At 38.3% G+C, this 14,562-nt stretch overlaps 1 protein-coding gene across 1 annotated transcript; it reads left to right on the forward strand.

The window, feature by feature from the left end:
- Positions 1-2,247: 2,247 nt before the first annotated feature.
- CDKN2B (cyclin dependent kinase inhibitor 2B) lies at positions 2,248-8,762 on the forward strand. The gene is made up of 2 exons (XM_023203882.3): positions 2,248-2,830; positions 5,437-8,762. Exons 1-2 carry the CDS (start codon positions 2,675-2,677, stop codon positions 5,695-5,697), a joined length of 417 nt encoding a protein of 138 aa, XP_023059650.1. The 5' UTR covers positions 2,248-2,674; the 3' UTR covers positions 5,698-8,762.
- Positions 8,763-14,562: the final 5,800 nt, after the last annotated feature.

The raw sequence follows: 14,562 nt of genomic DNA on the forward strand, positions 1-14,562 counted from the left end.
AAATCATTATGTAGTATAAAGGGTAAAAAGTCGCACAAGTTATACCCACCTCCAACCATGATTAGCATACAAGTCACTCAACTTCTCTGATCTTTTCAGCTTGTCTGTAAAATTGCAATATGGACACATGCCACAGAGGAGTTTTATGAGTGTTAAATGAAACAACAGTTGTAAAGCACTTGGTACAGAGTACACAATAAGTTTGATTTCTCTTTCCTTCTTCTAAATATATATATATATATATATATTTAGAATATTTATATTTAGAATATATAATATTCTTTATACAGAGAATATTAGATAAAATCCAATCATATTTGAAAACCAGGTTGAGCAGGTTGGTTTTTCAAAGAAATCCATTGAGCTCCCATAATGTTCTTTCTACTTGATGGGAGAAAAGGGGCTTTGGAAGATCAAGTGTGAAGCTTTAGAATTCTGTCTGGAGCTGGTCAGGACCACCCAGGCATGAGTACAAGCAAAGCGCTGTCCGTGGTGCTAGTAAGCGCGAATGCCCCCGGCAACATTCTCCCTACCCAAAGTTGTTTTGCATTCAGTCAACTTGCTTCGCAAAGCTCACACGTCTGCTTCGTGGAATATTCTCAGTCATTCTACTTACTCATTGATTCTTTCCCTATCACCATTCTTTATGTCCCCCTCAAAGAAACACATAATCTTCCCTTTCCTTATTAACTCCAAACAGTTTTCATTTTTCAGAGACATTTACTACCTAAGAAAATGGCTCACGAATTGGCTCAGACTATCTTGTCCTAACTTTTTTGATAGGTTTCAGAGAAACTCAAAGGTCAAAGCAAAAGCGTAAGAGTAAAAGGTAGAGAAATTAAGAAACCGAAGACTAGGAAATGGGGGTTGGATGGGAAAGAGAAACAAGTTGTTACTAATGCTACCCGGTTCCCTGCCCTGTCCAGGTGGATTTCAGCTCTGTTGAGGCTCTGTCAGTAGATTTTCAGCCCTAACTACCACTTCCATGGGCCCTATTGCCTTTAAAAGAAAGAGCTTTTTTAAATTCTACAGAGATTTGGAGTAATGGGGAGTCAGAGCTAATAAGGTTTCCAAAAAAAAAAAAATGTGAAGACTCTCATTTTGCAATATGCAAGCAATTGCCCTCCTGTTAAGACTTTTTCTTCCTCAGCACTCCGAACCAAAATGATTCTGTAAATAAAAATTGTTTTTTTTTTTTGTTTTACAGGAGAAGGAGAGGTCCACTTATGTAGTTCCTCACCAAAGTTTTTAGGCAACAAATCCATAACTTGTGGTTCTCTTCCTATCCAATGTAGCATCCGCTGAAATGTTTTAAATATTTAAAGTAATAAATGTTGATTCAAACTCACCTAGGAAGATTAGAAAGGAAAAAAAAAAGCACTTGGCATTTAAATCTTCAGAAGAGAATTTAATGACAGGTTCAGCCTGTTTAATGACAAGCCCAGCACCACACCCCTCTCTTATGTTTCAGTATTACTGCATAAATTTCCTTTATTACTCATGATAAATAAAAATAAAATACTTGACAAAGTGGGTTTAAATAGGTAAGAGTGCAAAGATTTACTGTACAAATATGATGAAACCGGGATCTCAGATTCTTAAAGCACAATTTTTTTTTTTTTTTTTTTTTGTCTTGTGTACCAGGTTGCCACTCTCAATCTCGAACTAGTTTTTCTTTTTTTTCTCTTCTAAGGGTTGTATCCATAATGCAAACATGGAAAGAATTAAAAAGCACAGGCAAAACATGATTCTCGGGATTTTTCTCTATTTTTATGGTTGACAAATTCAAATAGAAAGACACATCCAAGAGAAAACCGCTAAGGTTGACACAAGATATGAAACTTGTGAAGTTCAAGTACTGCCTGGGGATGAATTTAACTTGTATGACAGGTGCAGAGCTGTCGCTCTCAGACATCTTAAGAAAGACGGAGTTATTTTCAATGCCTTTCTCTCGGCCACAAGGGAGCTACTAACGTCTCCACAGGGAAACCAACTGGCCTAAGGCTGAAGGAACAGAAATCCTCTGCTCCGCCTACTGGGGATTAGGAGCTGAGGGCAGTGGGTCAACATTCCCAAAATATTAGCCTTGGCTTTACCGGACATCCAGCGAGCAGTCCAGCCTGCATTCCTGGCGGCTCCCTGGCCCAGTCTCTGGCGCATGCGTCCCAGCACCTTTGGGCAGGCTTCCCCGCCCTCGTGACGCGTCGGCCGGGGCCTGGCCTCCCGGCGAGCACAGCGGACAGGGGGCGGAGCCTAAGGGGGTGGGGAGAGGCCGGCCCCTTGGCCCAGCTGAAAACGGAATTCTTTGCCGGCTGGCTCCCCACTCTGCCAGAGCGAGGCAGGGTAGTGAGGACTCCGCGACGCGTCCGCACCCTGCAGCCAGAGACACTTTGAACTCGGCTGCGGCCGCGCTAGGAGCTTTTCCCCAGAAGCAATCCAGGAGCGCCCGCTGGTTCTTGAGCGCCAGGAAAAGCCCGGAGCTAACCACCGGCGGCTCGACCACTGCACGGGACCCCAAGCCGCAGAAGGACGGCGGGAGGGTAATGAAGGTGAGCCCAGCTCTTCTAGAAAGGAGAGAGTGCGCCGGAGCAGCGTGGGAAAGAAGGGAGGAGTGTCGTTAAGTTTACAGCCAACGGTGGATTATCCGGGCCGCTGCGCGTCTGGGGACTGCGGAATGCGCGAGGAGAACAAGGGCATGCCCAGTGGAGGCGGCAGCGATGAGGGCCTGACCAGCGCCGCGGCGCGGGGACTAGTGGAGAAGGTGCGACAGCTCCTGGAAGCCGGCGCGGATCCCAACGGAGTCAACCGCTTCGGGAGGCGCGCGATCCAGGTAGCTGGGGCCCCAGGGCCTCGCCGGCAGGGGGCGCGCGAACGCGGGGCGCGGCCTCTGCGGGTCGGAGCTGGAACCAAGATCGCCGATGTAGATTTGTATAGCAGTCTCCCTTGGCCGGAGGTGTGCAGCCCAGGCGTAAAAGAGGCTTTTACCCAGCAAAAATTCTAAAGAGAGACATTGAAAAATCCACTGTTTAAGCTTTTTTAGTGGTTTTTGTTCTGCCATCTCATCATCAGAGATGCAAGGAATAGATTGAATTGGGGAGAAAAGGCGAAAAGGAAAGGTTATTTAGGGAGGACGATTATCTTGTCTGCTTTCAACGATAAAGATAAGTAAACTGTAAGTTACACATTCTGGATTGAATTTAAGGAATTCTACAAAATCATAGTACATGGAAAAAATCAGTGTAAACTTTTAAGCTACTATATGAAATCTGTTGTATTGTTTCCTCATAGAGGCTAATTGAATTCAAAGGAATGAGACCAGAATCCTCAACCACAGCACTTAGTTCCTTTTATGTTAGCAGTGTCTTATGAGTGATGCATAAGAGAAAAAATATATAGCTCTATAGGTTTCTCATTCCTTAATTATCATACTCAGTGCCCGGATTACAAAAATATTCCTGCAGCAACTGGTAGGTCCTTTTGGAATGGCAAAGGATCTTCATAAATAATGCATCCTTATCTTCATTGTTAAAATACACTTATTCAATGTTTACGAATCCTGCTTTAATTAGTACTGATATTTTTAATTTATTTTACAATCTAGGACAATGCTTTTGTACTTTACTGTTGGCTATTGGTCATATTCAGTATTCACCTCACTATCACCCTCCAAAACTAAGCTAATATTAAGGGATCTTGTTAATAGTGTAGATTTTAAAGAAGTGTTCATTTCTTTTGAATTCTTAGAATAGTGGTATAACAAATAAGGGATTTTTAAAGGAGCAAAAATATTGTAAAGTGCTTCTTAAAAACTTAAAATTCTATTAATAATTATAAAAAGAAGTTATATATGTAATTCACCATTTTCTGAAATACTAAGAACAGCTATTTTCCCCTCTTTTTGCTATGTAAAATATCCTTACATCACTAGTAGATATAACTTATCATGGTTTTCAAGAGATGAAATGAATATTTCTAATATTAATGAAACAAGCTGACAAAACATGAGAAGTATACTGCCTTTCAATTAAATGGTATATTTTAAAGTACATAAACCCATACAAATAACTCAATTTTAGACATTTAAGTTACCAAAAATTGTCTCATAATTAACTTAAAATATGACAGCAAATGTTTTCATAATGTTCATGTTCACAAACGGCTGCTACAGGATTACTCCTGCAAAACATCGTTTTTTCTGTTATGCGTCATCCTGATTGCTAACATCCAAGCTCTATTTATTTATTTATTTATTTATTTATTTATTTATTTATTTGAGACGAGGCCTCACTTTGTCAGCCAGACTGCAGTGCAGTGGTGTGATCTCAGTTCACTGCAACCTCTGCTTTCAGGGTGCAAGTGATTCTCCTGCCTCAGCCTCCTGAGTTGCTGGGACTACAGGCACGCCCCACCATGCCCAGCTTGCTTATTTATTTATTTATTTATTTATTTATTTATTTATTTATTTATTTATTGTAGTACAGACGGGATTTCACCATGTTGGTCAGGCTGGTCTCAAACTCCTGACCTCAGGTGATCTGCCCACTTTGGCCTCCCAAAGTGCTGGAATTACAGGCATAAGCCACTGTGCCTTGCCCAAGCTCTGTTTATATAGCAAAATATTTACTGTTTAACGTTTTTAAATCTTAGCTATTATAAAATCCTGTAGTATATATAGTTAGTTTTATGTTAGCTTAAAAATATTACACTCTAAAATAAAAATAATGGACTGTTTATTAAGGAAAAATCATTTATTCTTGTAATTATATAAGATTTTGCATGATTTAATTTATTTTTCCCTTCTAATCTCCAACTTTGGCTCAAATTATCACAGTACAATCCAGTTATGAGCACAGAGACATGACAAACAAAAGCCTTCCACACAGGATTTGCTATGAGAACTAAATAGATTTTTAAAAGAAAGGAAGGAAAAAGAAACTTAATTGTTTATTTTCTCCCCTAAACCATTACTCCCAACTTCTAACAAACAGTAGTTGACTACCTAATAAATATTTTTAGACCTGAATTATGGAGGAGGGGTCAGCAAGGCAAATAATTTAAAACTTTAAAAGCCAAATAAATTTAACTCTGCCCATAAATCACTTAACAAAATAGATTCCCATGTTCCGATGGAAATCAAGATTTGTTTTTCCACAATGACGATCATCACTTTACCATCAACTTTCTTGTCTCTACACGTTTAGAGAATAAAATGGCATTTAATTTGTACTGAGTAGAGTATAACCTGAAGGTGGGGTGGGAAAGCGGATTGCATCAGCAAATGAAGAAACACCAGACACCAGAGACCTGAACACCTCTGCACTGGGTGAATACTTCACAAATAGGTGTTTCTTTAAATGGCTCCACCTGCCTTGCCTCGGCCGGCATCTCCCATACCTGCCCCCACCCTGGCTCTGACCACTCTGCTCTCTCTGGCAGGTCATGATGATGGGCAGCGCCCGCGTGGCGGAGCTGCTGCTGCTCCACGGCGCAGAGCCCAACTGCGCCGACCCCGCCACGCTCACCCGACCGGTGCATGACGCTGCCCGGGAGGGCTTCCTGGACACGCTGGTGGTGCTGCACCGGGCCGGGGCGCGGCTGGACGTGCGCGATGCCTGGGGTCGTCTGCCCGTGGACCTGGCTGAGGAGCGGGGCCACCGCGATGTTGCAGGGTACCTGCGCGCGGCCACGGGGGACTGACGCCAGGTTCCCCAGCCGCCCACAACGACTTTATTTTCTTCCCCAATTTCCCACCCCCACCCACCTAATTCGATGAAGGCTGCCAACGGGGAGTGGCGGAAAGCTTGTACGCCTACAAGCCTGTCTGAGACTCGCAGGAAGGAGGAGCCGACCGGGAATAACCTTCCATACATTTTTTTCTTTGTCTGGATCTGGCCCTCGATACTCACCATGAAGCCAAACATAGAGAAGCAGATTCCCAGGGATATTTAGGAGTGTGTGACGTTCCAGAGGTTTTTCTTAGGGAAAGTGCATATGAAATCCTTGACCGGCCCTGGTGGCTACGGAAGAATCTTCCTATGGAATGACTCCAGCGCCGAGTGGGAGAAGGCAGTGATTGGCATTTGGGTGGGGGCAGTCGATGCGTTCACTCCACTGTCTGCTGAGGAGTTAAGGCGAACCCACGAGTTAGGCCCTAGAGGCAAAAAGGAAAACCTGAAGACTGAGGACAAAGTGGACGAGGGCCGAGGTGGGCTTCAGTAAGTGCCGGCGGCGCTTTAGTTTGTGTGCATGGCAAGTAACACGCGAAACGACACTCTCTGGAAGCCCTGGAGACCCGCGCCCAGCTCCACCAGGATAGCAGAGGGGTAAGAGAGGATGTGCAAGCCATGACAGATCCTAAAATCCCTGGATCACGACGCCGCAGAGCACCTTTGCAGAGCGTGCTGGCCTTTGCTTTAACTACACTGAGGAGAGATTCCCGCGGCGTTCCAGTGGCAGACTCCACGGGATGAGGTGGTGGAGTGGAGTGAAAGCAATTTTAACGGTTAACTGTAACGTTTTCTTTCATACACACACACACACACACACGCTAGGATGCGGAAATCGCCTTGTGACTTGCTACTTTTTTGATTTTGTGATATTTTGTACTTTTTAGTTGTTCAGCAACTGTCTTATTTAATGGGGTGATTTTAAGTAACATTATAACTAGTGGCTCTCAGTTAAAATGTGAGGAAGAACTACAGCTCTTAAATGTAGCAATGGCACTGTTGCAACTCAGTGCAAACGCCTAGATTGCTTTCTTCTTAACCTATTTATTTCTTTGTTAAATTTTTCTGATTGTTTCCTTTATAGAGTGTCTCAGGGTGCAGAGGTCAGACTAAGAAATATCCCAAATGTCTTTTAGAAGATAGATGCACGTATGCAGTAAATTGTCTTGGCATATTTCCCAAAAGATTGCTGAAAAAATAGATTGACTATAAAAACTTGAAAATATGTGATGGCTCATGGGATGTCCTACTATCTACTGAACAATCTAAAGGTGCACTGCTTTGGGATTTAATTTCCAGGTTTGCTTTATCATTATATCATTGGAACTGATATTTCACTGCTTTAATAAAGAATTAACAGAGATTGAACTCCAAGAGGTGGGTAATTTGGTTTAAAAATATATGTTCATGGATTTACCACTAACTCCTGAGAAATGTTAAAGGTTCACAGGGATTCCCTTCTCTCAACATTTGTAATAATTGCTCAGAAGCAATACCAGCAATTCATAAAAACTGCTTACATATGCCATAGAAAATTAAACACAAAATTGATACATGTATTATGCTTCTAAATGCTCATTCCACTAGATACACATTTAAAAGAGAAAAAAGGAACAGAAAAAAGTAATTTGAGATGGAGACTTATAAGAAGGAGTACATTTGAGTAGAATACACAAATCTTTACTGCTCTATCAATTCCTATTCCCAAAGTGAACATATTACTGGGGAAAGTTGAGAATCAGATCTATATTATTGGGGAAAGGATATATTTATTGACACATAATCTGTACCAGGTATGCATTAAAACATATTTCTTCATTTAATACATAAACCTGAGAGGTACTGTTTCCCAGATGAGGACAATGAGGCAAAGAAATATCAAATAACTTGCCAAAGATCACAAGACATTCATTCATTCCATGGGTGCAGAAAGTAAGTGCATCTAGTTCCAAAGCTGATTATGGTTGTCTTGCTTTTCTTCCCATTGCACCAGCTTGTCCTCCAAAATCATCAATGATACACATGAAGATAACTTAAAAAAAAAAAAAAAGCAGAAATACACAGTGATCTCCCTTGTAAGTTCCTAAGGAGGCTTTTCTTTCTCTAACTTCTAGTAAATATTAACAGCTTGTTTGAAAACTATTTTAGAATGTCAACAATATGGAGAATAACCCCCCAAAACACCTATAAGAACCCAAATGTTTGGAACAAAAATAATGCAACCTCCATTTTCAAACTGAAGCACAAAGACAGAAAATATATTTCTAGTTATCACTTAAGCACTCAATCATTAGAGGTTACAAGAATAATATTTTTAAAGTTACAGTATTTTACAATTACTAGAAAACATTCTATGTAAAGGAAGTCAGTTGATAATTTAAAATCTCCCATTTGATTTATAAAATCCCTTAATTTGACCTCTATATCTTAAATTCCAAGACGTTTAAATTTGTTAGTTGCATTATACTGGGTCATTAAAAATTATCCCTTGAAATAAATATGAAACATGTTACTTCATTTCTAGTTTAAATAACTTGTGGAATCTTTCCTAATGACAACCTGAAATTAAGGGAAACTAAAGAAAATGCTATTGTGGATCCCACAGTACTATATTACACTGTTTTTTTTTTTTTATTTTGTTAGGTTTTTTCTTGCGGGGGGGTGGATAAAGTAAACCTAAAACATTATTGGGTATCAATTACCACATGGTTGTATTGAAATAGTAACTTATCAATGCCATATAAAAATTAATTCCATATTCGAAGCCACCTGGCAGACAGGTTTAGCTGTTTCATCAGCAGCCTAATATATACTGTTAAATTTGTTAAGGATTTCACTTTGAAGGATACATGCAAAAACATATAGTTACTATTTTCATGAGTCCTGCTTCTGGCTCCATTGTGGAATTACAGAAAATTAAATATACCTCTTACGTTTGTATCTAAGTCTAAGACATTACCAAGGTTTATACAAATTCTGCTGACATTTATTCCAAGAAGATCTGGAAAGTGAAATAAATTTATAAATTTAATAACATTCATTTGGGCTTCATTTTTGTCTTTTTCACCTAAGTGGATTGATTTTTTAAAGGGTATTTTGCTGTTAAAGCAAAATTATTGTAAAATGTCCTGTGCCTTAAATGGTTAAAATTAGTAATTTCATAACTAAGGAATGAAACAGTTTCAAGAGGAGCGCTCAAGACTGATAAAACCCCAAATGCCTCTGGGAAAATGTATACTTATGAATACTTTCATGATATTTTATTTCCCTAGTATGGCAAGCACAATATTGTGTCCAGGGCCAAATAATTTATCGTATGAAGCTAGGTAACTGACCTTCAGCAAATATATACAAAAATTAATTTCGTTTACACTTACATTGAGATTGCCCTCCCTTTTTTTGAAAATATTAAAAACACACTGTATGCATTGATATGTGATAGTCAGTAGGATTCTTTTTTTCTTTTTGCTGACTCTATAATTACTCCCTCAATTATTTTAAACAGGAAAAATATACTCATTTTCTTTTTATGCTTTACCAGAGATGGATTTTTTTAATCATAGGGCATAATGTTTACAACGTTCAATACATTGCCACTCTATCAAAAGTGGAGCAAGTAGAACTAATGATATGCAAAACTTAGAGTCATTATCTGAAGAAGCACTCATGTGAACTCCCTTCTGGGGCAAATGTGAAAGCCAGTATCTTCTAAAGTACAGTGAAGTCTGCCCTCATGTTTTATGTCAGCAACTAATCATAACTAAATTCTGACACGTTTACTAGATTTTCAGTATTAACAGAAACTGTTTAGTTATTTGATGAAAACTTGGAAAATAATGCTTAGGTTGGTGTAATTCACAGTGTTCAATACTAAGCTACAGATAGATACCTAGATACACAATCGCATATATATGAAAATAAGACAATTTTAATTTTAGAAATTACTTAAAGGAGCAACAGTTGAGCCTCAATACTTTCAATATCTTCCTATTCTACTTATAACGACAGGAAAGGAAGAGGGAAAGAAGAAAAGTGAAACTAGGACTTGACTGGAAGATAGAAGACCTAGATTCCCACATTGGTTCCTTAACTAATTCAATATATGAGTGCTAACTCATGTAACATCTCTACTACTATCCTTCATACCTGAAAAGTTTCTATAAAACTTTTCTCAATTTCAGCTATCCAAATGAAATTACTCCTTTCTTGCCTCTTAAATTCCCTGCTCAGGAGATTTTAATGTCATTCCTTTTATAAGGAAAAAAATACTTCATTTTACAGAAACACAGTAACTTTCAAATATAGGCCCTATTAATTACATAATAAAAGAAAATTTGAACTAATACTAGTGCCACTAATTAATAATATGTAACTGGCACAGAGTGTACATTAAGCACATTAATTGTAAATTAATGTATGGGTCAAAAAGCACCAAGCCTGACTTACTAATTTGCGGTGTGAACTAAATGTAAAGAGTTTGCTGGAAAAAGAACTAAGAACAATGTATTGAGATGACACGCTGACTACCTCACAGCTATTCACATTACACTAGAAGTTTACAAAGGACCCCAAACACCTACTAATCCACTTCCCACTCAGAAGCCCCTGGCATTAGACTTCCAGTAGATATAAGGAGTCAGCTCTGGCACAGAAAATATTTTACAACAGAGTTCCACTCAAAACTTTAAGACCAATTACAGTAAATAAACCATGTCTTATTTTTTATATTTGGCCTCCTCCCCAAATGCATAATCTATCCATCATCTCATTATCAGTGCTCTGTATTATGATGTTGTTGGGGCTACTTCCTGTAAACCCTGTCTTATGTGACCTCTGGGTCTCCATTCCGTTTTAAACAAATTCCCATCTGCCTTCTATCTGTGCACAAATTCTTCTATCCCCTTGGCTAAAAACTTTTAGTCTTGGCTAAAAACTGGGTCTTCCTGATAATTCCATTCCACTTCTTTCTGCACCAGATAGTAGGTACTGAGCTATGGATAACAGAGTAGGAGTCAGGACCAAGAATGAGTTTCTGGTATTTAGCTCTCAATGTAATCCCAAACCAAATATGTAAGGATAATCCATTGTTCTTCAGTTTTCTCTCCTCTCTTAATATAAATAAGATACTTGCATTTTTTCTTTCATTAAGCTACAAGTACTGTTATTGTTTGTTATTATATATTTTAGAATATAGTTATAAGCAATAATACATAAACATAAAAGAAGAAACAGTTTATTCTGTTCACAAACCCACAGACAAGTCAGCAGATTTTTGTCAACAGAGAGTTTTCTTCTGGAGGGTGACAGTTAGAAAGATGTATATGGCATGGCTCCTCATTCCATCTGAGTTCTGAGTTTCTAAGCTCTATCATTTTTCCTAGGGCACAGAGGTACCCTTTTGCCATTCTCAGAATCTCTTTCCAAAGTGCCACCTATAATATTTTCTGAAAAACATTTGATCATCCTCTATTACTTGCTAATCTCTGGACTGCCTTTGATATTTAGATTTATTACAATAAGCCTATTCCAAAATTAGTAGTTTCTAATATGTTTAAATACCACCATAAACAGAAAGATTTAAGGTCGTCCCCTTTCTAGGGAAGCATAACACTTTATTATACATTTGCTCCAAGTGTGTCTTATGTCTATAAGAATGGTGTTTGCCTCAGTAGTCATTTGAGGGCAACAAGTTTAAAACCCCTTCCATTTGAGAAAATTATTTCTCAATCCTGGCTCCATGTCAGAATCACCCATGGGGATGTTTTAACATTTAGACTTGCTGATCAGCTCCAGGTGTACAAAATTAGAATTTCTAGGTTTGAGCCCCAACATTCCTGTGGTTGTTATTTAATAATTCTTGCTCATGGTAAACTTTCAAACAGTCCAGAAAGCAAAAAGTGGTAAGCAAAAATCTGAAACTTTCCCACTCTCATTCTTACTACCCAAAGGTAACCACTATTACAAATATTTAACTATCCTTCCAGAAATGTAAGTACATAAAATTGCAAACATCTCTCCCCCAGCACACGTATTTGGAAAACATGAATGGGATCATACTATTCTGTCATTTACTTTCTTTAATTAGCAACAGATCTTTGACAACTTCCACTGTCAGTGCATATAGATGTACTTCATTATATTGTATGGCTGCACAGTTTTGTATTTTATGAATGAGCCCTAACAAAAAAATAAATAAATAAATAAAACAGTCTCCTCACAAGCATGTCAATTGTTTTTCTCTTTCTTGCACTTTGTTTGCTAATACACACAGCTATAAAGAAACATTTCTGCATACTTATACAAGTTGTCTGTAGCAATTTATATAGGAGTGAAATTGCTTTAGCTGAAGTTACATATCTAAATGTGTCTGTGGGTGTAAAATCTATCCATATATACATATGTATCCATACATAAAATACATATATACATAAGTATGTATATATGTGTACGTGTGTGTACATCTTCCCATACTTACAGATATGTGTGTACATATGTGTATTAAACATGTATTATATATGTTTCATACATGAGTTATAGGAATAGAATTGCTGAGTCGAAGGGTGTATATAAGTATATAGATATATACACAAACATTTACATATGAACTATATATAATATATAGTATGTATGTGTATATATATTTCCATACATTCTTTGTGTGTCTTTATATACTTAAAATAGTGGAATAGCTGAGTCAAAGGGTACAAATATGCCCATACAGTTTTGATAGCTATTGTAATGCTGCCTTTCAAAACAATTATGCCAAGTTGTAACAGTAAGAGTGATTGTTTCCTGACAACTTTGTCAAAGTAGTCTTTTTTCTTTTTGCCACACTTGTGGTTATATGTCATTGTTTCTGTTTACATTTGTTTATTAATAAGATTATCTTTTCATTTGTTTTTACCATTTGCACATATTCTACTATAAACTATTATATCCTTTGCCCTTTTTAATTCAATTGTTGTTTTACTGGATTATGTATTTACTTATAGAGTCTAGTAATTAATCTTTTAACGTGTATGATCAAATAATTGTTTTTTAATCTTGCTTATGGTATCTTTCTTCTTATGACTTTGGGGTTTTGACTTTGAGCATGTGCAGTGTTAGGAAAGTTTCTCATGAAATTTGGATAATCAAGAGTTACCTAAGGGATAAAGCTAGTGTCCTAGGACATTAAGTTGCGGGAGGAGGAGAACAAGACAAAGGATATTCATTAATATTTTTCTCTCCTATCTCTGCCTATGGAATGAATTCGCTGATCTAAAACAGCAAATTGTTTACCCCTGTTAAAAAACTCAATTAACTCAGGTTTTTAGGCCATGGAAGAGAACCCCAAAAAGTTCCAATATTCAGTGATTCTGTCTGCGTAACTGACCCACAGATAACTCACTCCCTATTGACCCTGGCCTTTGGGACAACAAAAAGGGCACAAGGCTTGTAGCCCAAAGGCCTGCCTGATGATTCCAGCCCTGGCTCTTGCTGGCTGTGGAGTGTTCAAGATTTGAGCCTTTCTAGGCCTCATTCTTTTCACCTGTAAAACAGGAGTAATAATCCCAATTTTGAAAGGCCACTGCAAGGATAAAATAAGTAATATAAGTGAAAGTGCATGCTTGGTTCTTCATTATTAATTTTTTGAAGAGCACATAGCCAAAACTCACTTTGAATTCCAAAAGGATTTGGAATACCACATACCCATTGTTATGCTAGAGAGTCATCTTCATCATTGTATTTTGCTGAGACTAATGTTAAACTTAAAATTCCCAGGAGAATGGCGTGAACCCGGGAGGCGGAGCTTGCAGTGAGCTGAGATCCAGCCACTGCACTCCAGCCTGGGCAACAGAGCGAGACTCCGTCTCAAAAAAAAAAACTTCCCCTGCATACTGCAACTGAAAGAGAACAGTTATTGGGCAGCAGCAGTGGTGGAAACCAAGATGGAATTTCAATGTTCAAATTTTAACATTTACATTTTTTGAACAGAGAGCTTACTATATAATTATCCTCTTATTCAGATGGCATTCCTCTGAAATAAACAATTACCCTTATCCCTAGGTCTAGTTCCTGTGGAGAGAAAATGATTATACTTTGAGTTATATGGGTCCAATAAATAAAAACCGATCCCTCAATTTAAATTTGATCCTCAGAAAACCGAGGGTCAGAGAACCCCTCAGGCACGATGGGATAATATGATGGTTAATTTGGTATGTCAACTTGGCTAGGCTGTGGTACCCAGTGTTTTAGTCAAATACCAGTCTAAATATTGCTGTGGAGGTATTTTTTAGATGTGATTAACATTTAAGTCACTAGACTTTAAAAAGCAGATTATTCTCAATAATATGGGTGGTCCTCATCCAAGCAGTTGAAGAGCTTAAGAGAAATGACTGAGGTCCCTCAAAGAAGAAGAAATTCTGCCTCCAGATTGCCTTTGGATTCAAGACTTGCAACATCAGCTCTCTCCTGCGTCTCCAATGTGTCAACCCCCACCATCTTCTGAGACAATTCCTTAAAATAAGTATTTTCTGTCTGTCTCCCTCTCTCCCCCCCAAAATATGTGTGGAGACATATAATGTATGTATACATAAAGTTGTATACACACACAGAGTCATGTGCTGGATAACGATGCTTCAATCAACCACAGTCACATATTGGTGGTGTCCCATAAGATTATAATGGAGGTGAAAAATTCCTACCCCCTAGTGATGTCACAGCTGTCCTAAAGTTGTAGCACAACATACTACCTTTTCTATGTTTAGGTATGTTTAGATATAAAACTACATTCTGTTACAATTATCTACAGTATTCAGTATAGTAACATGTTGTACAGGTTTGTAGCCTAGGA

This window comes from Piliocolobus tephrosceles, chromosome 14, assembly GCF_002776525.5.
Source record: "Piliocolobus tephrosceles isolate RC106 chromosome 14, ASM277652v3, whole genome shotgun sequence".
NCBI lineage: Eukaryota > Metazoa > Chordata > Mammalia > Primates > Cercopithecidae > Piliocolobus > Piliocolobus tephrosceles.